This window comes from Orbicella faveolata, unplaced genomic scaffold (genome assembly GCF_042242905.1).
Source record: "Orbicella faveolata isolate gen_17 unplaced genomic scaffold, um_ofav_v1 contig_13, whole genome shotgun sequence".
Taxonomy (NCBI): Eukaryota; Metazoa; Cnidaria; class Anthozoa; order Scleractinia; family Merulinidae; genus Orbicella; species Orbicella faveolata.
In genome coordinates this window covers 25,303,774-25,328,994 of record NW_028301540.1, presented here as the reverse complement: position 1 = coordinate 25,328,994, position 25,221 = coordinate 25,303,774, and the positions used below count along the sequence as shown (strand labels likewise).

At 39.4% G+C, this 25,221-nt stretch overlaps 2 protein-coding genes across 2 annotated transcripts; one reads left to right on the top strand and one right to left on the bottom strand.

The window, feature by feature from the left end:
• Positions 1-559: 559 nt before the first annotated feature.
• LOC110058620 (aladin-like) lies at positions 560-16,820 on the bottom strand. Its single transcript, XM_089285160.1, has 17 exons — positions 16,584-16,820; positions 15,629-15,765; positions 15,416-15,471; positions 12,107-12,198; positions 11,226-11,272; positions 10,722-10,788; positions 10,135-10,166; positions 9,053-9,112; positions 8,418-8,501; positions 7,820-7,940; positions 6,545-6,666; positions 6,326-6,386; positions 4,871-4,958; positions 3,060-3,230; positions 2,196-2,271; positions 1,387-1,471; positions 560-752 (listed from the first exon to the last, which is right to left on the bottom strand). The coding sequence occupies exons 1-17, from the start codon at positions 16,710-16,712 to the stop codon at positions 636-638; spliced, it is 1,545 nt and encodes a 514-aa protein (XP_089141286.1). The 5' UTR covers positions 16,713-16,820; the 3' UTR covers positions 560-635.
• Positions 16,821-16,831: 11 nt separating this feature from the next.
• LOC110058619 (DNA helicase MCM9-like) lies at positions 16,832-25,201 on the top strand. Its single transcript, XM_089285159.1, has 8 exons — positions 16,832-17,345; positions 18,431-18,616; positions 19,776-19,969; positions 20,741-21,041; positions 21,400-21,612; positions 22,744-22,963; positions 23,479-23,622; positions 24,114-25,201. The coding sequence occupies exons 1-8, from the start codon at positions 16,955-16,957 to the stop codon at positions 25,138-25,140; spliced, it is 2,676 nt and encodes an 891-aa protein (XP_089141285.1). The 5' UTR covers positions 16,832-16,954; the 3' UTR covers positions 25,141-25,201.
• The last annotated feature ends 20 nt before the right edge of the window (positions 25,202-25,221 follow it).

Genomic DNA, 25,221 nt, shown 5'->3' with positions numbered 1-25,221 from the left:
TTCTCGGGGAACCAATCAGAGTTCTCCTTATCATTACGAACCAGTTTGCCACATAAATCCAAAACGGATTTTGTACCAGTGTTTCTTTACTACACAGATAACCAAGATCACTCGGATCATGGTGCATCAAAGAAACTAACAAGTCCACTCTGGGATTCTTCAGTTTCTTTGATTCACCTTGATCCAAGTGATCTTGGATTAATCTGTTTCATAAATGTACGTCTAGTAATGGTCATCAAATCCCTGGTTTCTACACTTTGATATCCACACTATCGTGCTCTACACATGGATTCCGAAGTGTAGAATACCGTGACAAACTACCACTGCTGTAATTCTTTATTTACTTCTGCACTTCTCTCTGTGTGGACGATGGTAGAATACCATGACAAACCCTAGTTTGTCACAGTATTCTACACTTCCTTACTAAGATTTGTTTAGTAAAGAAACACAAAATCCGTTTTTAGATCTAAGAATTCAATATTGGATTTTGCCAAAGAAACATACCCTGACCAATAATGATATTAATGTGAGAGACAAAAGAACAGTACAATTGCTACAATTTTTTTTCTGTTACAAAATGTTATTTATTAAACAGACATCTTACTTATGTACAAGTTTCATTGTGTTTTCAAAAATTAATGTGAAGACAAACTATTAGCAAATGTTCCATTTTCAAACTGACTTGGAGAGGCATTATGAGAAGATGGAGAAAATAGTAGTGGAATGAAGGAGACACAACCATCTGACCAACACTGAAAACAAAGGTGTTTTCAATACATATGTAAATAAAAGCAATGGATGAGAAGTTCTTCACGTTTACAATAGCATTTGTTACCACTGCTCTCATGACAAGGGGTTTAGAATTTTGTATAATCTTTAAATATTATTTTATGTGTGTATATTTCCATTCAATTAAAACACTATTGACTGCTATTTCATGTGATCAGTGTTTATTATGCTGCATGCAGGGTGATTCTTGCTTTAACGCCTGTGGATACAACTTAATATTAAGTGTGTGGTCTTTCATATAAAATCTAATATTTTTTTAGTATTTAGTAGCACATAGGTACTCTTTGTTTTTCAATAGAGCAATCAATGTTCAGTTGAGTGTTGTAAAATCAAAACAAATGCACATTTTACTTGAAACACTTAAGTGAAAACCACTATCATCCAGTGATGTATTTCTGCCAATCAGTCCAGAACTTTGCCACCAACATTTAGAAAGGGAAAGTCTATGTCATAACAGTCTCCCTTGCTACTGGGTTTCTAGTTCATGTAGCATTTTAAAAGTGACTTGGAGTACCTCAATCTACTCGACCCGTGGATGAGATGTCAGTCCACTGCAGGGTCACTTGCTTTGGAGTAAAAGAATTGAACAAAACTTACAACAGTGAGAAGGGCTCCTTTCTTGAAGTCTTGCTGGAAGGTGACAAGTTCTGGGACTGTATTAGGAGGGCCTCGTACAAAGCCACTGCATATTACAGAATAATAAGAATTAATTACTCTTACTACTGATTACACAGTCGCATACTTGTGTGCATACTATCCATATTACTGGTACTGGAACTTGACCTACACTGTACATGCACATGTAACAACATTCTGCATTCAGTGGAATCCCACAAACCTGGGTCAGCTCCAATAGTCAGAATTTCAATTAGAATTAATTTCATCATTTTTACTCCTGCCAGTCACTTACTTATTCATTAGCAGAACTTTTAACAAGTTTAAAGTATCACTCTGCAATTATAAAAGAATCCAAACTTTCAAATCTGTGGTAAATAATGAGAGGATTTTTATATAATCAGTGATCTAGATTTTTGTTATTCCCAGAAAGCCTAGATAATCAAGACAGGATAAATATCACTATAATTATAACTTGATATCAGTATAAACTAACGTCCTAGTCAAGAATACAGTCAAGTAGTCGGTTTTTATTACTGAAATCCTCTGCGTGCAGAACTTACTAGATAAGTTAATTTTATGCAAATTAGGGAAAGAAATGAGGAGGGAATGGGGAGAAGCTTTTTCCTCTTTCTCTGCACATGCGCTTTTTGCAGCTCATGACTTCACGGCTCAACTGCTCAACCACTAAAAACTTGTTGTGGGGGCATGATAAGAAAAGAAAGAGACTGCTTGCAGTCTAAAAAAGTACCGGGCAATTATAAAAATAACTTTCCTCCATTCAGTCTCACCTTGGCATGATTTCAAATGTTGGTTTCAATCTTGTTTTAAATACAGCAACTAGTTCTTGAGCATGTTTGTCTTCATCTATGTTGAAAGTGACAACAAGATTTCATCGGAATTTATAGTGAAAATTCTATCTAATACGTCCCTGGCAAACCTCTGAAAAGGGGACGGATTTGGCCATGCAGCATTGTTGTATTGTAGCAGTAGCAATTGTTGCATGTGTCCTGTCATTTTTCTGTTGTAATAAATGAATTGCATTTCAAAAATAAAGCAGCTACAGTATGCTCCAAAGAAGAACCCATAATAAAGTAAGAGGAAGCTTATAAAATTTGTGCTTGGAGCCAACTGGGCCTCGCAGCTTGAACTTCTAGCCCAGATTCCAGTAGTATAAAAGCACAAGGAGCACATTGCTTCTTCCCCTGAATCGGATACTTGTCCAATGATAGTTAACCCCCCCGATTACACCCCCCAGCAATGGAGGAAGCAATCACTCAGATTCTTGAATTTTGTAATAGAACACACTGACTTTGTACTAGTCAAAGTTAGAAAACACTGAATCGTTTGTTAATTTGCAATGTACTTTTAAACAAATTAAAACCATTTTGCGGCTTCAAAGGTTTATCGAGCAATCTTACTCATCTATCAGCATAGCAATTAGTAAATCAGTATGATGTTTTGATTATCACATCTTTGAATTAAATGTTGTTGTTGTTGTTGTTATGACGTGCATGGACTCCTGAATCAAAGTCAAACAGGAATTCAAAACTTCATGACCTTTGTGATAACAGTCTGAAGGCCTCCCTAAGCAAGCTCGGCATCAGTACTGGGAAGACAGTAGTCTTTTTCCTGTCCCATAATGATACACATACCTTTAAATATAATTGCTAGTCTTTCACCGACTGGATCCCAAGCCATGGAACGAACACAGCCCCCTACAGTCACTAACTCCTCATCCAGCTCCCAGCTGTATGATGTCAAATCAGCACATCTTACAGCCAGCCGTGCACCTTTTGCCACAGATGTTTTGTTGTCCCCATTACCTTAATATAAATATATTAAAACAAACTTCTTAAACAGCAATTATTCATAAAAAAATTAATCTCCACATAACTGACATTTTTTTCATTTTGTGTTAAATGGTGTAAGTGCACATTATGGTACCCCTTGGTACCCTGGGTGCCAGAGGTTTCTCTTGTGTGGTTTCTGGTGTCGGTCATGTCTATATTGGGACCTGCACGAAAAACCTCTGGAGCAGAGCGCGATTTCTTTGACAGTGCCATGCCAATGACAGGCCAGTTTTAATCTCTCTAGTCCAAAATCTGGACTGGAAAGCTGATTGGCTCCTAATGACCTCCCAAGGGTTTTCTGATCTAACAGACATGGTGATTGGTTTCTAAGAATAGAGAACGTGAGCCAGTGAAATGTCGTTGGGTGACGTGATGATCATGGCTGGCGGATTTTGAGATTGATGTTTGTTCGTGCACTGTAAGGTTTGTGAAAGATCAAGATCTGGTCAAAGCCATAACAAAAATTCCTCAAAACTATCAACGGTGTTGACAACTTTTAAATTAAACGCCAAGCAAAGGGATGGAATTTTCTTCACAGCAAGGATGTTTTGGCGGTTTTGGCAACAGGATTTGGGAAATCGTTCAGTCAATCAATCAATCAATCAAACTTTATTAGGAGGGTGACACTTAACAGTTAAAAAACTAATGAACTTGTGGCCCTCTATAAACATTACTACAATTGTTATTTCAATTAATTTCTGGACTCTGTGTTGAACTACACAATGCTCCCAACGCCGGTGTACCAGAAGAGCTGGAACAGCATTTTGAATGTGTACTTTCACCATTTGCAGTTTCTCCTTTCTAACAGACAAGATTCTATTTGTAATATTCTCAGTTTAAATTTGTGACTTCTTTGACAGTCGCTTCAAGTTTTTCGATTCGTCGATAACATGTCTTACAAAGAATATGCAGCCCGACAGACAGATTCTTGTCCTTGGCAGTGAAAAGTGTCGAGATTCTTTCGAAGATTTTCAGTTGTTGAGCATTTTCAGGTACAAGGCTGTAATATCCACCATTACACATAACGTTAGTGTCAAGTAAACAGCAAGAGAGCGACGAATTCGAATTAGGAACCTTTTTAACGGGAGTATTAAGTAAACATAGTTTTTAGTCCCGTAGAAGCCATAATTCAAACCAGAGCAGATTTGTCATGTCACGCGAATGTGTCATGTCTTCACATGCCAGTCCATGTGATCACAGTGGGAGATGCTTGCTGTGATTAGTTTAAAAGTAATCCAATAAAATTTATCAAAGTTCAATGAGAACGGTGAATGAAACCGTTCCGTACCAGGGGTTTTTCTTGCCGCTTGTGCCAGCAGCCGCCGAAGCCAAGCAAAGTATTTCCATCCACCACGAGGGAGAAAAAACCTCTGGTACCCAGGGTAACCCCTTGGCAGATGCTTTTAAACTAGGTAGGTGCAACCCCATTAGTTTTAAATAACAGTCTCCGTACCCAAACTAGAATTCATAGATGAACTAATGCATTAATAACAATATGGTTGGTTCTATTTCTTACCAGTTTGTGATTCAGTTAACATGCTATTCATGCAGACTTATTCAGTTGATGTTGTTGTTGTTGTTGTCAGTATCTATTTTTTGTTTCAAGTACTTACCAACATCCTGAAATTGTAGTGAATATAGTGCAGGCTCATTTGCCACAGCAAATACTAGAACTCTCCCATCATGACTCCAGCATGCTGCCTGGTGAATACGCAATGTATATAGGGAATACAAACTCATTCAGAAGCACAGTGGAACCTCGCCTTGCAACACCCAGTTAATGGGCATCTTTTGGAGAAAGGGAAAGAAGTGGATAACACATTTCCCTTTCCCCACCTTAAATTTGAACTTCACTTACAGTGAACTCACAACAACACGAGGGAATGTGAGTGGGCCAGCAAAAGAAAGTGGGAGTGGTCACTGTACAAACATTTGAGCCCATTTCACGGTTTGGTGATTTTGTAGTAAATCAAAATTCAACAAACATGGCCCAAATTGCCATTAACATAAAGGCAGAGGCTGATTAAAACACTATGTACCTCTCAAATAATTTCTCACTATACATCTATTCCAAGTGCATTGTTTAAATCCCTGACAAAAATTTGCTTTTTGCTCATGCAGCATTTAGAGTTGCCCTCGTCACCTTCAGGGCTGTAGCCAGACTTCAGAACAACATGAGGCGCGAGCCGCTAGGGGGGTCTGGGGGCATGTTCCCCCAGAAAATTTTGAAATCTACAAGCTCAGAAATGCTCTTTTAAACATTTTCCGAGGCATTTTTCTTCAGAAAAGTCAATCTTGGGCAAGTGTAGAAGTTCACTTGTTTATTGCTGAGTGATACTTGCACCAAGTTAATGACCATCTGCATTTTAAAGCATTCAAATGTTGTAACACGTATTATAACAATAAGATGAATCCACAAAAGTAGCCAATGTTTATGGATTTTATACTGTAGATAATTAGGAGAAGTCTTCAGTAACACTTTTTTGAAGTTAGTTCTTAGATGATATACAGAATCATGCTCACTTATCAGTTATCTGTTTTGATACACTCTTGCTTATGTTCTTCAAAAAAGGGCCAAAATTGTCCCATTTTGCCTTATGCTAGCTACGGCCCTGGCCTTAGTAGAAAGTGACCCTAAAAGGTTGCCCTCATCTTCATGGTTGCGACACATTCACGCAACGTATGAAAGGAAACAAATAACCTGAAAAGAAATTTACATGTATGCTGCACTTCCAGAGTCTCCTCCAGAGAGATTCAAAATGTACATTATAGAAAGCTGCTGTGCGAGGTGAGTGTAGGCGCAAAGTCAAATGGACATGCGTCTGCACTCATGTTGTTCAGTAAATTCTCTCCACCCGGAAAAAAAAACCTTTTGAGGCTATGCAGAGGAGAGTGTACATGTATACTGTACCCACATCATATATGCCGACAATGATACATACTAGGTTCCTATTCTACAAATTTCATGATCAATTATATTCATTATAAATATAAATAATAATTGTAGTTATTATTTATCATAATAATCAACTTCCAGGGAGAATATTATTTATTATTTCTAAAAATACCTGACAGGCTCCTGACAAATTTGACCACTTTTCACAAGTCCACGTCTGAGTCTCCCATACCCTACATCAAATTTGAATCAAATATTTGTTATTATACTTTTCATAATTTTTAAATAGGACTAAATAGCTTTGGCAAAACTATTATTAAAATGAACTAATGACAGTAGTCCACGATATATTTCACTTATAACTTCTCCTCAGTTTTGTCGATAGTCAAACCTGAACAAGCTGGAGGGTGTTGCGGCAAATAGATTCCTCTCATCTGGTGACCATGCTGTCAGTGTCACACCTCCTCCAGCTCTATATAAAGGCGTGGCTGTCTCCAGGGCAACATCCCATACCTTTACAGAAGAAATTACTACTGCAGCATTGTATCAATTCTAACAAGTACAATTATATCAATAATGACATGGTACAGAGGTTTCTTTGTGTCAAATAATCTGAGATCAACATTGGCCTTTTCGAATATGTACCCAATTACATTTAAAGGGATAGTTTCACGGTTTGATGCATGTGTGTACATAACTTGTTGGTCTTGTCCAAAATAAACTGTTCCGCCCAAACAAAAAATTCGATGTTCAATTCTAAATTTGCCATTTTCTGTCTAAATCCATTTACATCTTCCATAAAATTTGGACACCAGTCATTCTGCTAGCCTTCATGTAGCTGTGTAGCTACTCAAAGGCTATCATTATGCTTTCGTAAAATTATAGTCTGGGATTTCTGAAATACATCTGATTAATACAAAAACGAAAATTTATGTACTTTATGCATGGAATTGGAACATACGAAAGGAATTATAACGAGTATTGAGTATTCTCAATATCTTTTGCCATTATTAAAGGGGCAAATAAATGATGATGATGATGAGAAATCTCACCTATATTGTCAGGTTTTTGCGACCAACTGTGAAATTCTCAAAGACAAATTTCCCACAAAAGTCACTTGCACGCTTCCGATTGTTTTATAAGTTACAATGAAATTGAATGATTGACATTGTACCTTGCACATGCGCTGAGCAGTGAACCCATCTCTTCAAAAAGAGCAAAGCATGAATCAAAATAAATGGCCAATAAACTCTTTGGAATTCTACAGCTTAACCTTTGACTAGTTGATGACATACAGTAAATACCACCATGATATTTATTCCCATTTTCTGGGTGTTGAAAGTGTTTTTTTATACATGTACCTCCCAACTCAAACACATTTTTCAATTGGAGGTGAAAGTGTCAAGTGTCATGGGTCAAAACTCCAAACTCCCTAAGCAAACAACAACTTAAGTTTTGACTTACACTGTGCGTAGCCTCTTACGACAATGTTCTTTCTGAGAATGTTTTTTTTTTGTGTCACAGCTTTTGACAGGAAATTTTTGCTCACTGATTTAATGCATCCACTAAATTGATAATATCAGCAAGGGGAAACACATGTATTAAGGTTAGGGATAAAAAGTGAAATCACTGTAAAGAACTTAGATATGAACACAATGCATCCTACCATCAAGTTACTGTCTGCTGGAGACCCGGACACCAGTAACTGTCCACTGGGACTCCAAGAGACAGTCGTCACAGGACTGTGGCCTGGATAAGACAGGTGACGAACAGAACTACCTCCTAGCCTGAAGAAGAATTGGTTAAAATTAGTTTTTAGGATTTGACCTAGTTAAGTACCCAAACAAACAAACAAGCAAATCGGCACCTGTCATGCAAATGTTTCTGTTGACCTGCATCAAATTCTTTTTGCTTTTATAAGGTTGAAAAAGGTTATCAATAAATATTGATCTTGGGTGAAAAATGGACTGTTTCCTATGAGAAATTGATGTTAAATTTTTAACAACTCAATTTGAAATTTTAAACCTTTGTATGTTTCCAGCAAGTTTCATTCTATAAGATTGTTGAAATTGTTTAACTAGTATGTCACACATAAGTTTCAGATTTTTATTAGTATGCAATTTTTATATATTTTCAGCTTGCTCGGTGCAGCTAAAGGATATGCACTGTGTCATTTTCTCTGCACTAAAGCAAGTCAAAAGAGGTTCAACTCTACTTCCAGGGTACCTTGTACAAGCAACCGTTTATTTACATGTAACACAGACCTCAGGATAGGCGAAGAAGGGTTGACAGTCCACACAAAGAGACCACCGTCGCAGCCTACAACCAACACTGAGCCTGACAATGGTCTGAAATGAAAAAATGTTGAATGTTACTTGTCATACATGTAAGTGATATTCATATTAATGATTTTTTTGCATGTACATTTAGATCAGAGTTGTTCATGTGGGGTATAGATTCAGTTACTTTAATATATTATTTAAATAACTTATTGGGTTTATTTGCATTTTTGTTTATAAGTAAGAAATATGACATGTATAAAGTATTTCTAATGATTTGTTGCCAATTTTCCAAGCTTTAATTTGGTATACACGCAAGAGATTGAACTTCAAGATAATATGACTCCAGGGTTTCATCAATGCTTTTAGCAGGAGGGTAACTGGTTTTCACATACGGGGAAAACTATTTGAACTGAACTTTTTAATTAGAAAAACTTTACGCTACATGGTCACACCAGCCAGGCAAAATCATCCTCACAGCCGCTCAGTTTGCCAGGTACCTGGCACTCAATGAAACCCCTCACTGATGATTGTATAAATGTGTATTACAGCATCTTTAGACTGGAAACACAAATTCTTGAAGGTCTAACAGGGTACTGTTTTCATTTGGAGAACCTAACCTCCATGCAACACAACTGACAGCCTTCTGTTGTTTGTGTTCAAGTATAGGAACCAAGTCACTGCAGACAAGAGATGATTAGAAGATTTAGAAGGAATATTATGCAAGATCTCTGAAAGTAGTTAAAAGGTACAGGTACATGTAGTTGATACATGTAGACATGCCAAGTTATACATTTTCCAAAATAAATACTTACATGTAAGGTAAGAAATTTCTTTCATTATATCATTATGTTGTGACTGTCTACAATTACATTGTATTTAGGAAAATAATGCTTCATGAAATTGACACGCATTTCAAAAATTCATGTTCATTTAAGTGGTGTTAATTTAGTATGTTAATTTTAATTTCTGCGCTGTTAATTAAGTTGGACGATAATTTCCGCGACGTTAATTACCATTATTTTCCCCCAAATCTTGACACACTCCAGACTTTCTTGACACAGACAAACAATAAATTTTATTCGCACAATTTACATTTCACATCTCAGTCTTTCACATTAAGAAATCGTTTACTGTACTTCAACTGAATTTCTTCATGTTCGCTCTCAGCTTTACAGTGTTAAAATAAATTTGTTCCTGTTCTCAACAAATTCTGTTTTGTTTTTTTTTGGTGTAGCAGACGTGTTAATTTCCCTCATTTTGAAATTTCACCCTCTCTCTTGCATTAATTATCTTTATTGGGAAGCAAATTTACCTTTAATTTACGTTAATTTAAGTCGCACTAATTTCAAATACATTCCTATAATGAGGTACTAAATGCGTTATGCTAATTACATCAATAACAAGCATGTACTGTGTAAATCTGAGTTTAACAGACTGACTTAAAAACTTATTATAATTCTTAATTAGTAAATTTTAAATGTTGCCTGCAACAAATAAAATGGCAGATCATCCAACCACAGGCAGTAATAAGCATATTACTGTCATCCATCTTAGATCTGATCAATAGTTTCTTTTCGCTTGTGACAGAATATTCCACAAATAATTATTATTAATTAAAAAATGTTAGAAATGTACACATTAAGTTTTTTGACTTGTACTGTAAAAGTGTGGAATATTTCCACATATGTCTGTGACTTGCCTTGATAATGTGTACACTTTCACTGAATCATCCTGTAAATACATCACAAAAGAAAGCAAAGCTCATTTTAAGAACAAGCAGTTTTTAAAAAGAACATTTTACAGTGTAAAGATTGCTTATTCTGATCAATTCAACAAATAAATATTATACCATGGTAACTACATGACATAGAATTATTTATCATATCAAGGGACCATAGGAACATGGACATTATTTCCTTTAAAGTTAGAGTACTTCATTATTTGTGTGCCAAGAATGAGATTATAGATCTATGTCATGACGAGACGCAGGTGGAGTAACTGATTTCTGAATTAATTAAGTTGCAGTTCACTGGGTAATTTTAAAAAATTTCTGTCAACAGAGACAAAACTCTTTCTGACAGTACTTCACTACTGGTAATTTTAATGCCTATTGCTTCATACATGTAGACGTTGATTTTCTGACAGATTGACCTTCAAATATGAAAGGAATGCAGGGATAACTACCCCGCATTCCTTTGAGGCACTTCCAGATAGACACCGCTGCGTCTCGTCATGTAATAACATTTTTGAAAAAGTGTACAAAATTTAATTTTTTTAAACACATACTTGCCATGCCAGAACAAACTTAGCGACATGAGGGTGCCAGGCAAATGCCCTAATGGGTGAGTTTTTCCTGCAAAAAGGAACAAAATTTAATTATCATAATTCTTGATAAGAATACATGTACAGTATAGTATCGAATGGTAATAAAATTGTACATGGTATAGACCTGTATGCTGACCACTACCTACTGTACATCAGGGGTTTCTGGCACCAGGAAAATTGACCAGCTGTGAAAGCGATTTTGCCCACCTGGTTTGAACATCTGCGAGAAGTTTTTCATATAAAGAAGTTCAGTTCAAAAAGATTTTCCTGACTGTGAAAACCAGTTGCCCTTCTGCTGAAAATGTCAATGAAGCCACTGGTACAGTACAGATGTAGGGATCCCATCCCTCAAAACCTCCTGATGTTTAAAATGAACAAGTTTATCGCATAATATTACAATTTACTAGATATCTTAGAGGAAGGTTTTTTTAATAATTAAATATTAATTTTATGATTTATATTTACCAAGATGACACAACAGAGAAGACATTAATCATTTCTTCTCTAGACAACTGCAAAAAAAAAAAAAAGAACAGAATTCTTAGTTTATAAACAAGGATTGCAGTGGAAGAATACCATGCTCCATGTAGCAGTTCTTCTAGATGGGTAACCAGCTGAATAACAGTAAAATAGCACTCATCATTTGTAGGTAGGAAAGGAAAAAACCCACGTCTGACTGCCCGGGGCAAGTAAATTTTGCTCTTGTGCAAGTGAAAATGGAAGTTTGGTGGTCCGGTAAGCAAGTAAAATTAGCCTCAGTAGTCTTGTTAGTTGATAAGGCATAACATTGCAAGCACACCTATTAGGCAAGTAATATTTTAGTGGGTACAACTGAAAACTGAAATGTACTGGCCCACTGGGCAACTGGATTTCAATTTTTTTTTCCTACCCTGCTTGGGGAATTCACTATTGTTGAAGATGTCAGAGATACCCAAGAAGATGAGGGGGATGGGTATGGTGATCATTCTGGTAAGGGAAGTCCTGAAAAATAACCTGTTGTTGATGACCAACATTTTGACAACCTGGGCAGGGTCAACAACGGCTTTGTCTTTGACAGTGACCTCTGCTGAAGAACTTACAACAGTGTCAGTCACTAACAATTTACGGCATTGTTTTCAGGATTATCCTCACCTTGAAGATCATGCAGGCCTGTCTAGACAAACTATACTAAAGATCTGATCTCTCTCCTCTACATGGGCTCCCTAGGGGAGAGGGTAGTGAGTTGGGAGTGGAAAGGCACATGGGGCTCCCCAGCCACAGACCTACCAGCCTACATAGTCAAGAAAGCACAAAAGAGGCTTCTGCAGAGGAGAGAGAGATCTTAGATAAAATGTATTGCAACTTACATTTAAATGAGGAGATATGTTACCATACAGTGATAAGAACCATCTCACAACAGTGTCTGTCCCTCCACTCAAATGCCACAGCCATGAAGGTACTTCAAGAATAACATTTTATTTCTTAACATAATAGTTATGTACATGGAAAGCAATTTACAATAGGCTGTGTTTGATCAGTATATATATGTTATTGGCCAGCTGGGAGGTCCGTATAGGGAAAAACTGTGACCGAGGTCTTGAAAATTCTGCCCCAGGCTGCAGGCCAAGGGCAGCATTTTCAAGCCCGAGGTCACAGTTTTTCACTATACAGACCGACCCTAAGCCGGACAATAACATGTTTATCTTTTTTTCTTGCGGTAAATTGGCTTACAAGAGGGTTTGTTTATGCAACTTTGTCATTGAATTGGCTTACGTGCTGTGCACAAACCAATCCTAAAAAAATCTAACTAGCGAACGAGCGAGTAACTCAGATACTAGGCAAGGTAAGATGTATTAAAGAACAGATTTATTTCAAACTACTTTATGTTAGTGACATTTAGTTCACCAATTAAGTTCTCCGAAAGTGTTTTTCCGGTGTGAAATTTCGTGCAAAGATTGAAGTTGTACTACAAAAACAATTTCTGTCAGTCATGCGAATCACTCAAAATCAGAATTTTCTACCGTAAATTGAGTAGCAGATAGTGAGGAAATTCATTAAGTGTATTCCACAGAAATTCTCTCAAATACAGCAACGATCAGAGAGGTAAACTCGACTGAAATTGAGTCATTTTTTAATTAAAATTGTAGAGAGAGACACACGCAGGATTAAGCACCATTACAGCGCCGAGCTACAAACAGCCAAACAAACTCTCACAACTTCAAAAAACTCAATTGAATTTACATACAGTGACTTTCTTGGTCATTTAAAGGTGAATAGAGATAAACTTGCATTGATTAATCTTCGATGGAAGTGTAAAAAGGGCGAAAAATTGACGATTACCGCTAATTCATTCACGAAAATAGATCAACTCGACAGATTCCGCCCACTGTGGCAGTCCGGATAAGAAAATTCCGCCCGCTCCCGGAACCAATCAGATTGCAGGATTTGCTGAATTCTGCCCGCTCACGAGCTGAGAAAAAGATAAATCGATATACTTTAATTTATATTTGGTGGGGTGTTTTCTTTGTATGCAAGTCTCTTTTAGGAATTGAGAAACAAAAAACCTAAAAATATTCGCAATTTTTGCTCTATTAGAATATTGATATATTGAGCATAGCCTATTCAGATAAGATAAAAAAAAAACTAGAGACCCAAATCAATGTCAGTATTGATTTGGAAAATGACAAATTCCGCATAATTAGATGGCTATGTGCAATGTTTGAATCGACCAACAAAACTGTGATACCTACATTGTAAACTTGGTGTTACTGGTAAGATGTGGAATTTATGTATTTATGTAGACTTGATGAACTTTGTTTTTACAACTTCAGCATTAAAAAAGCTAAATAATACTCCTTGTAAAACACATCCATGGTCTATTACTCTATAGGCATCTATGGTATTCATGTACATGTACAATGTAGCTTCAATACTGTAATCCCCTGATTAGTAACAGAAGAGGGAGGAAAAGGAGCAGGAGGAGGAGGAGCAGGAGGAGGAGGAGGAGGAGAAGGAGAAGGAGCAGGAGGAGGAGGAGGTCGAAGGAGGAGGAGGAGGAGAAGGAGAAGGAGCAGGAGGAAGAGGAGGAGGAGGAGAAGGAGAAGGAGGAGGAGGTCGAAGGAGGAGGAGGAGAAGGAGAAGGACGAGGAGAAGGAGCAGTAGGAGGACGAGGAGAAGAAGGAGTAGGAGGAGGAGGAGGAGTAGGAGGAGGAGTAGGAGGAAAAGGAGCAGGAGAAGGAGTAGGAGGAGGTGTAGGAGGAGGAGGAGTAGGAGGAGAAGGAGCAGGAGGAGGAGAAGGAGAAGGAGCAGGAGGAGGAGGAGGAGAAGAAGGAGTAGGAGTAGGAGGAGGAGTAGGAGGAGAAGGGGCAGGAGAAGGAGTAGGAGGAGGAGTAGGAGGAAAAGGAATAGGAGAAGGAGTAGGAGGAGGTATAGGAGGAGGAGAAGGAGCAGCAGGAGGAGAAGGAGAAGGAGGAGGAGAAGGAGCAGGAGCAGGAGGAAGAGGAGGAGGAGGAGAAGGAGAAGGAGGAGGAGGGAGGAGGAGGTCGAAGGAGGAGGAGGAGAAGAAGGAGAAGGAGGAGGAGGGAGGAGGAGGTCGAAGGAGGAGGAGGAGGAGAAGGAGAAGGAGGAGGAGAAGGTGCAGGAGGAGGAGGAGAAGAAGGAGTAGGAGTAGGAGTAGGAGGAGGAGTAGGAGGAAAAGGAGTAGGAGAAGGAGTAGGAGGAGGAGTAGGAGGAGGAGTAGGAGGAAAAGGAGTAGGAGAAGGAGTAGGAGGAGGTGTAGGAGGAGGAGTAGGAGGAGAAGGAGCAGGAGGAGGAGGAGGAGTAGAAGGAGTAGGAGGAGGAGGAGGAGTAGGAGGAGAAGGGGCAGGAGAAGGAGTAGGAGGAGGAATAGGAGGAGGAGTAGGAGGAAAAGGGGTAGGAGAAGGAGTAGGAGGAGGTGGAGGAGGAGGAGTAGGAGGAGAAGGAACAGCAGGAGGAGAAGGAGCAGCAGGAGGAGAAGGAGCAGCAGGAGGAGAAGGAGCAGCAGGAGGAGAAGGAGAAGGAGGATGAGGAGGAGGAGGAAGAGGATCATCATCATCATCATCATCATCATTATCGTCATCATAACCATAGAGCATGCAACTCATGACTGGTGCTGTGTTTGAACACCCAATACATGAAAGACTCCATGAAGCATTATTGTACAGAGGGTCCATGCTTTGGAACATGTTGACTGGCAAATATAGTGACTTCTCAGAAATCCATGCAGTAATCCATGCTATAAAGTTCTAAGAAAGTTTAAACCCTCAGACACTTAATGATTCGATGTTAACGTTACATTGGCCAGCTCAACACTCAACAATTTTGTGTGATACTAATCTATATGAAAAATTATTAATTTGCTGCACAATTTCTCAAAAAATTTTAGTACATAGTCATTACATTAACCTTGAAGTTGAGAATACTGATATTTTATCAACAGTACATTATTCTTTTTAAAACAATTATGTCTAATTTTTATCTGTGGTAGATCTCATGTCACAATTCCACAAACTCTTAGGTTTTATACACACATGTGTCACGTCTAATCTTATACCCAAACCTTACTCTGTTTGGCATGGGACATCTGGGTCCAAGATTATGTCTCTAGCAGCAAAAGCTATGTATCTACACATACTGTACATAACTAGCATACACACCTTCTTCCTTGTTTTTCTGGATTTCAAGCAGCATTTCAGAAAATCCTCTAGAATGCCTTTAATGAAGTTCAACACAATAAAACACCACTTACACAAAGTTCTTAAATTGTTTGTAATTTCAGAATGAAATGTATCCAGATATATAATACCACCCTATTTCCCAAGTGGGAAGAAGGAATTAATGGTCACAATAATTGTTTAAAATCTACTTACCAAACCTTGAGAAGCTTTTTGTAAATACTTTCTTCTTTCTGTACCATTGTGTTCCATTTTTGATCAGATGGCCTTAACAAGCTATTCCCAGTCTTTATGCTCTCTGTTTTTATATTGATTAAGGGATACTTAATTCCCTGTTGGTATATGAATTGACAAAAAGGCTGTCAGCTTTAAGATTGTGATATCCCAGGCTATCAAGATCGACATTGTCAGTGATTATGTAATGTCACTTAAGCACACAGTTGTGACATTTCAGGCTAAGACCCAGGCCAAACATCCAACTTCGCATAAGACAAACTTCAACTGAGCAAATTAAGTTCATGATAAGTTCGATGTTTGACTCAACTGAATTTGTCCGACTCAATTTAGATCAGCCAACACATTTTTTTAAAAAATTTATGATATGTTTAATTTTTATCAGTTATTGATCTCACGTCACAACTCCACAAGTTCTTAGCTTTTATACATGCACGTATTAGGTCTAATCTCATACCTAAACCTCAAAATTGGGGGTATGGGAGATCTGGGTTCCAAGATTCAACAGACAGATAGAACATGTTGGTCAATCTAAGTTTGAATTAAGTTCTACATCTGACCCAACAGTTGACCTTCACCCATTTGAATTAACTCAAATTGCAATTTAATTAGTTTGTGTCCTGTGGAGTTGTACATTTGGCCTGGGCCTAATTGCGGGAGGGTAGTAGGATGGATTGGTCTTTTTTCTGGGGGGAGGGGGAGATGGGATCAGATTCAGGATGTCTTGGGTACAGAATTTTGGGTAGGACGAAATTGTAACAAACGCTGATAAACCCTCATACTGTCTGTAATATTATCTCCCTTCGCTGCTATAAGTTAACCATAAGCTTAAATAAGCTTATTAAAGTTTATCCCACATGTATGTACGTTTACATTACAAGACCGCGACCATGAAAACAATTAATATATTTTGTACCTGAGTAGCAGGAACATGTTTCGATAACTCTGCAGTCTTGGAACTTTCAGCGATCAGTCTGGCATTCATCTCACATAAGGTTATCTCTCCTTCGGCGGGAGGAGGCGGAAAAACGGACAACGAAGACATCTGATTGGCAACAGAATGTACTTTCCGTCCCGATCAAAACTTCCGCAGTTGAAAGATGGCGGGAAGGTCTTACTTTACTGCCAGGCGTTCCAAACGGACGGGGGAGACTGGAAACAGTGGGTGTTTTGGCGGGGAAAGCGCGAGAAAATGATATTTTATGCGAATGCACGGGAATTACGGGAAAATATCTGCATGTTCGGGTGATACGATTGGTGTAATTTCTTAGAAATAGTAAGACAGAAATGTCTCAAGCTAATGGCCGCGAAGGAGATGAATGCATCGCAGTTTTTCAAGCATTTCTGGAAGAGCACCACAGGGAAGACATCACGAGCGTTCTTGTCGCTGACGATCCTACTGGCCAGTATTGTGTCGTGGTGAACGCATTAGAACTGTTTGATTCCAACATCGAGGTCAGCCAAAAACTGCTAGCAGCTCCGAACAAGATGTTGCCTTTGTTTGACGGCGCTCTAGCCCAGGCGGCTGTGTCCATTATGCAGGAAAATGCAACGCAGATGTCCATGTCGTTCAAGTCGCATTTACACGTGAGGTTGTCTAACCTTCCGATCTGTCCTGAACTTCGCAGAGATAAGATTCCCAAGACGTCAGACATCGGCCGATTTCTTGCTCTTTCAGGTGGGGTAACCGGTTGGTCAGGAGCGGTTGGGTTCCATGGGTTATTTTATCCCCCGGCCTCCCCCTCCCCTCTTTCTCACCTGACCTACGGCTGACTCAAAGGCCCAGGGTGCTCTCCATTATGCTGAAAATTCCGGTCGGAAGTCAAATAGAAAGGGCCGTTTCGGTTCAATCCGACCGGAATACTTGGAAACACCTCTAGAGGTGGTCCAGTTTGACCGGTTGAACTTGTTGGAGCTAAATTTGCTGTTCGATTTTAACAGACTGGATTGTTACCCTACTTCTTTAAAGTAGATTTTCACTTTATGTGGTTGACTCGGGAAAGGAACAAAATTGTAAGAGCCATTTTTCTCGGTTGGCCCAGTTTGATTGGAAAATGTCGTTCCATTTTCCTCGGTTAGACCTGCTGGTACCTAACCTGTCGGCCTGGCATAATGGAAAGCATCCTTAATGTTTGCTGTCTCCAGCAAAGTAACGGAACCAAGGGAGGGAACCCCTTGCCCTTTATTTCCGTCTTTCTGTCTTAAAAACATAAGGCCTCAAGAAAAGAGGGGGTTGAAGAGGTAAAATGGGAATTGGAATCTGTCTCTTTTTTCAATTGGAAAATGACATTTAGGTCACTTGGACTAGAAATCACAAACAAAGAATGGGAATGGGACTGGGATTTGAGAAAAAAATTTGGGTTGAGAAATGAGATTTATAGCGCCCCCCCCTCTTCGCTACTTTGGTGCTCTTATGGTTAGTGCATGTGACTCTGGATCGAGCAGTCCAGGTTTGAGTCCTGGCCGGGGACATTGTATTCAGTTTGTGGGCAAGACACTTTACTCATCCAGGGGGGATTAGAAATATCCCTAGTTGCTTCATGCTACAGAAACCGGAATATGCTCCTTTCCTGATGGGCCACTTGTCTTGTGTGCAGACTTTACTTACCTTACCCCTTCCCTACCCTTCCCTTCAGGATCTTTGTCATAATTTGTAGTGCTGTATGTGTAACCAAACAGCTGGGGTTTTTATGAGCTAGGTATGTTGATCTTGTATGTCGATACATGCTAAAATCAATTACACTGTCCTTCATTTATCTTTAGGTACTGTCATCAGAGTATCAACAGTAAAGTTATTGGAATACGAGAAAGAATACATCTGTGCCCGCTGCAAACATGTCTTTGGAGTCCAAGCTGACTTTGAACAATTTTACTCCATTCCTAAACCTACAACGTGCCCATCATCCAAAGAATGCAACTCTAACAAATTCACTTGCCTGTCGGATGGTGGTAAGTTCCCATTCAGTTTCTCTACAAAGGTTTGAATTGGTGTGTTGGAAAAGATTGATTAACTGATTGATTGATTGATTGATTGATTAATTGATTGATTGATTACAGATTAATTAATCAGTCATAAATTAATCAATTGCAATTGGTTGATTAGTAAAATGATTGATTGTTGATTGATCAATATGATGTATTGAGTTAAGTTGATTGATTGATTGTTTGTCAATGATTAATTGATTGTTTTGTTGATTGAGCCCATCTCTTCCTGTTGATTGATTATTAATTGATTCATCGATTAAACAATTAATCAATCAACATTGATCTAATATATAGATTTAGCCAAGCCTAAAAGTGGAGCTCCTGGGCCAGGTTGTTCAAAGCCTGATTGAGCTAACCCAGGATAAGTGAGAAGTTTTTCGAGATCGTTAACTTTGGGGTGAGATTTTCTGTTTATATTGTTTCGGCCTTCTGGTTTGGTTTGAATAATCCCAAGAAAAATTTATACTTCAGTTAACTTTTTCATGTAATCCTGGGCTAGCGTTAACTGGCTTCCGAACAACCCTGGCAACAGCAAGTTAACCTGACATGAGCCTGTGATCCAATCGAAAACCAACTTTCAGTCAGCGGTCAACTTCCAAAAAACATGTGATCTTGATGAGCTCTAAAGTTGAGCCTGCGATATGGTCACATGATACTGGTCAGCGGATACCTTGATTTGACAGATATCAACTGACCATAACATAGATGTCTAATATCAAAGAGGGACGCTATAAACCAAGGTTGTATGTTTCTGTCAACCTATTAGCTGGAGTATGGCCGTCGTCTTGTGCAACTCCGCTGTTGCCGTCATGCGTATGTGCCCCTGCCCCATGCCCGCTAGCCATGATAACCATGAGAAAATCAACTCATGAGTTTCCTTTTCTTTCCTATATGAGTATGGGGCTCAGCCTGGCATTCAGGCCGCCAGAGCTCCGCTATCAAGTAACTGATGTGTTGATTTAATTCATATTTTTTGTTTGATTGATTACTCCAGAGTTACAACTATTATTTTACATTCTTGTGAGCTTCATATGATTTAAAACTGCAGACGTGATAGCAATTCTAAGTTCTGCTCATTGCATAGTCCTATTTAAATCTTTATGTTATTCACTTCAATTCAAAGCATCAGAACCTACAAGTTGCCGAGACTACCAAGAAATTAAAATCCAAGAGCAGGTTCAGAAGCTTGCCGTCGGTACCATTCCACGCTCCATGTGGGTCATACTTGAAAATGACTTGGTAGATTCCTGTAAAGCTGGTGATGACATAACCGTGTGCGGCATTGTTATGAGAAGGTGGAAGCCAGTGTTCCTAGATGTAAGTATTAAATAAAAGCAATATTATTATCCATATCACACTGTACTCATATTATCAGTGTCGGGAGCCAGACTTGCATGTAAGCAACATGACATGAAGTAACACAAACCTGTGCAATAGCATGTAAGTTTACACCAAAGACAGACTCGTTAGTGCCGTCAATAAAGTCTGCACACAAGCCAAGAAGCCCATCAGGATGGCACTTATCTCATGAAGTGACTAAGAATATTTCTACTCCCCCAGGATGGGATGCTAGTCCATTGCAGGGTTACCCCCCAGGATTAAATTTACTGCTACCAATTTGTACAGTTGGGTGTAGAGGCATGGTGAGAGTCAAGTGTCTTGCCCAAGAAGAAAACACAATGTCCCCAGCTGAACCTGCACTGCTCAGTCCAGAAAGAAGCACACTAACTGCAAGGCTACCTTGCCTCCCATTAGTGCTGTCATTAGAGTTCTCTATTGATCAAAAAAATTAAATGCCTGTTTAGAAACTGAAGTGGACCCTGAAGTTGACTACTGTCTTGCTTTAAAGAGACAGCTATAAGTGTTGGGGCATTTGGTTAGCAATTGCATTATATACACATTAAATGTTTGAAGTTTCTGTGACGAGGTTGCTTTTTAAATTGTGGCTGGAAATTCCCTGTAAATGATGTCCTCTCTTGATTAATCATTGCCTTCCTTGGCAAGTTCTTAGTTTTGCAAATTTTACCTTTTGTGTAAAACATGTACCGTCCTGTTAACACAGTCTTGCATCCATTGATAATTCTGCAGAGTCGCTGTGACCTTGAGGTTGTTCTCAAGGCAAATCACTTGTCTGTCAACAATGAGCAAAGAGCTGGCGTTCTTGTCACTGAAGAACTGAAGCGAGAGTTTGCCGAGTTTTGGGGGAGATATAAAGATGTCCCCCTCCAAGGTAGAAACCACATTCTCTCCAGCTTTTGTCCGCAGGTTTATGGCTTGTATGCTGTTAAACTTGCGGTTGCCTTGGTTCTCATCGGTGGTGTGCAGAGAGTGGATGCTTCTGGGACCCGGGTGAGGGGAGAGTCGCATTTGCTGTTGGTTGGAGACCCAGGTGAGTGATGCATCCACAGGTAACGAATGGGTGTTGTCTTTCTTATTAGATCAGATCTGCCTCAACTGAAGATGCCGATCTTGGAGTGTGTCCGCACTCAGCCAAAGTCACCCAATTCAGAAACTAGGAATATTGCCACTTTCTCTAGATGGTAGGGAAGTCCATTGACTATTGGTCACCCCCCCTCCCCTTCTCTCACACCAGACTGGCACAAAACTTTGCAAGTACCCACCTGGGGCAGGGGGAGGCATTGTGAGAGTTAAGTGTACCTTCCATGCCTAGCTCGAGAAGACAACATGGTGACCCAGGTCACAGTTATCTATATACTAAATCTGTAAATGGTTAAATTTGCATTCAGGTACAGGAAAATCTCAGTTCCTAAAGTATGCGGCCAAAATCATACCTCGTTCAGTCCTGACTACTGGAATCGGTTCAACTAGTGCTGGGCTGACTGTGGCCGCTGTAAGAGACTCAGGAGAGTGGCAGCTTGAAGCTGGGGCCTTGGTTTTAGCAGATGGTGGCCTGTGCTGTATTGACGAGTTTAACAGTATCCAAGAACATGACAGAACATGTGAGGACAATTTTATAAACAGTCAAAGCATCTGCATTAAATGACATTGCGATTTAGAAATCTCCCTGTAAGTTGCGAACACTAAAAGGCATTTCATATTTTTGTTAGCAAAATGATTGCACAGGCAAAGAGAATTGTTATTTTGATAAACAAGACTGTGGACTTTCCCTCCTGGTGTTTTCTAAAAGAAATAGGACAATCTTTTTTCTGTATATCCATTAATATTATAGAAACATGTCTGAACAAAAGTGTGTGAGAACTCAAAACAGCTCTGGAAACACTCATGACATCCTCATCCAACATATATAATTTTCCCAAACTTCTACTTTTGTTTCTATGACTCAATAGAAATAGCAAAAATGTTTTGTCCTGCTTAAATCATGTTAACTAGTTTATGTAGATCCTTGTTACTTATTTCCTCTTCTTTTAGGATTAAAAAAGATGGATTTCCGGGGGATCCACTTCGTGAACTTGAAGCATAGTGCTTTAAAGGCGGTACTGAATTACCGTCGCTTACATCTAAGCGTGAACACGTGATGCCGAAACATGCTCTAATTGGGTGTCAAACATGGCATGATTGGTCGTCAAACATTTGAAGTTTAGCAGACCGTGGCGCGAGCTGTCGCGCTCAAAGTTCAGCACACGAAATGTCAGAAAGATTGGACATTGAAGACTTCTTCAGAGAAATTGACTCTGACCTGTGTCAATATACATACGCCTTTCGCGAAGTGGTTTTAGTTCTAGTATAAACAGGAAATATTGGCAGGAGCGAGACTTTCAGAATCTCTCAGAGCGTAAAAGTTCGCGTTACGGTCTGCTAAACTTCAAATGTTTGATGGCCAATCATGCCACGTTTGCCACCCAATTATAGCATGTTTCGGCGTCACGTGTTCACACTTAGATGCAAGCGAACATTTGTTTTGTAGTATTTTTTGCTCGCCCATCATTTCAATTTTCTCATCCCTTCTTTTCTCCCATCCCACTCTCCGCCTCCTCCACAGTACAGATGAAGTTCTTGCTCCAGTTTTCTTCAAGCTCCCAGCCTTAAACCATTCGGCAGGAATGAGAAGCAGCTGTTCTCACGGACAGTGTACACTGTAGTTCCAAGAAGCAAACTCGTTTGTTTTTCAGGTATTCATGAAGCTATGGAGCAACAGACGATCAGTGTAGCTAAAGCAGGAATGGTTTGCAAACTCAGCACAAGAACAACAATTTTGGCAGCCACGAATCCCAAAGGACCGTACGACCCTTCTGAATGTCTTAGTGTAAACATTGCCGTGGCGAGTCCGTTGTTAAGCAGATTTGATCTCCTTCTGGTCTTACATGATGCCAGAAATGAAGAGTGGGATAGGTGCGGTAATATTAAGCAGTAACTTAATAAGTTTGGACTGTTACAATGCTTAGCTAATGTTTAAACACACAAAAATTCTTAGCTGGTGTTCTTTCAATGATGTTTTGAAAGCACTTTTCCACGTTGCATTTGTTTGGTTGTTTTTGCCTGTTTGTGTTTTTTTTGTTTTTGTTTTTGTTTTTTTGTTTTTTTTGTTTGTTTGTTTTGTTTTTGTTTTTGTTTTAATTCTGGATAGCGCCGTTTTCAATTGGGTGTTGTAAAACCAAAACCAAAGTAATCGCTCTGGAAAACCACAAAAAACACAGACAGTCCAGTGAACCAAACAAATTTAAAAGCAAATAGATGAAGCTGATGCAAAGCGCGGGAAAACGTGTGCGAGCGCGTCGCGACTGGATTTTGGGGTTTTACTTCTGATTGGATGAAGATTGGATGACAAATTATGGCGCTACTTTTTTAAGCCAATCATATAGCGTAGTAATGCAAAACCAAACACGTTCCTGTTTGTCTTGTTTCAGGATCGTATCATCGTTCATTTTGGAAGGAAAGGGCCTGCGCACAGCAGCCTCCTCGTCAGAGCCGCTTTGGAGCATGGAAAGAATGCAGGCGTACTTCTGTTACGTCAAAACTCTTAAGCCTCAACTTACAGCAGAGAGTACAAGGTGAGTGGATCGTGCGTCTGGCTTGACCAAGCAATCTTCTCTAATCACACGTTCAATAATAATTCTTCCGCTCAAAACACTTCGAACGCGGGTCAAAATACTCTATAGAGAAATCGTTGTTTACAAGATTTGCCTTATCAGCATAGCGAATCAGACTTTGATGGAGCTACAAAAAAGATAGCTCTGAATATTGAAAGACCATAACACGTTTAACTTTCCCAATGAATTTGAACCCGATGTATTCAATACTCATTGCGCGACGCAGCATTGTTTGAGCTCATTACCGTTTTTGCCACCCAGAAATTTCGCAGTTTTATAAAAATAATATTTCCTTCAATATTACACCCAACCACCCCGTTTTCTTCAGAGGAAGCCTACGCTTTATCTTCGCGCTATTTCCAGTAGAAAGAAACTTTTTTATGATCTCGTTCTTATGTTTGCACATGACTGTACTGTTTGTAAGAAAACGTGCGTCTAATTTGTATTTGCAGAATTCTGAGCCGGTACTATCATTGTCAGCGGCAAGCCGACCTGCGCAATGCAGCACGGACCACCATCAGATTATTGGAAAGCCTAATAAGGTTAGCGCAGGCGCATGCGCGCTTGATGTTTCGCGAATTCGTCACCGTTCAGGACGCCATTGTGGCTGTGACATGCGTAGAGTGCTCGATGCAGAACAGCGCCTTATTAGGAAGTATGAACGCGCTGCATACGAGATTCCCGGATGAGCCTCAAGAGGAGTACTCGCGCCAGGCCAAGCTCGTTCTAAAGCGGCTGAACCTTGAAGACATGGTTGGAGCTATTGACGTAATGCAGTCCATGGAAAATGGAGGCAAAGCTGATAATGATGCCGAGAACAACTTACAATCAAGGAGTGTTAACCTGACAAAGGACAAAGACAAAGAGCCAAGCTCTTCAACTGATGAAAAAAACGATAGAGTTGCTAACGACAACGACATTTCTAATGATTTTTCTGGCTTCGCCTCTCCCGAGCAGTTAACAGGGGTGTTTCCAATCTCTTCGTCAGAATTCGGAACCGACGTTTTCACTGAAGAAGATGCCTTGGAAAAGTCAACGTTTCCTATGTGTGAAACAGCCAGTCAAAGCAAAGGGAGAAGGGACATCGCGAATTCGATCGAGCAAACTTGCTTTAGAAACCCGCCTACGCTCAGAACAGTTATGAGAAACAAGGAAAATGTCGATTCGACAAAGACTGATAATTCTTCTGCGTCTTCAGTAGATAAAGGTAAAAGCATAATGCAGTTGTTTTCGAAGCCAGTCCCTGGACTTTCGGCAACTGTCACACAAATTGATCGCAAAGTCCCTCAAAGTGAGGGCAGCAGTATTTTTGTGACAGATGAACTTGATGATGAAGATCTTGAGATGGACTGGCCATCAGATGTCCTGTGTTCGTTTCAAAAAGAAAGGACTGTTAATCATTCTAGAAGTGTGTTGAGCGGAAGCAGTGAGAACAGCCTAGCTAGTAATTTGATGAGGTTTAACTCGAAGAAAACGTGAATACCTGTATTACTCTTCACAATGATAAATAAACGATTTGTAACTGAATATGAATTAGAAATGTAGAGAAGGGATTTTGAC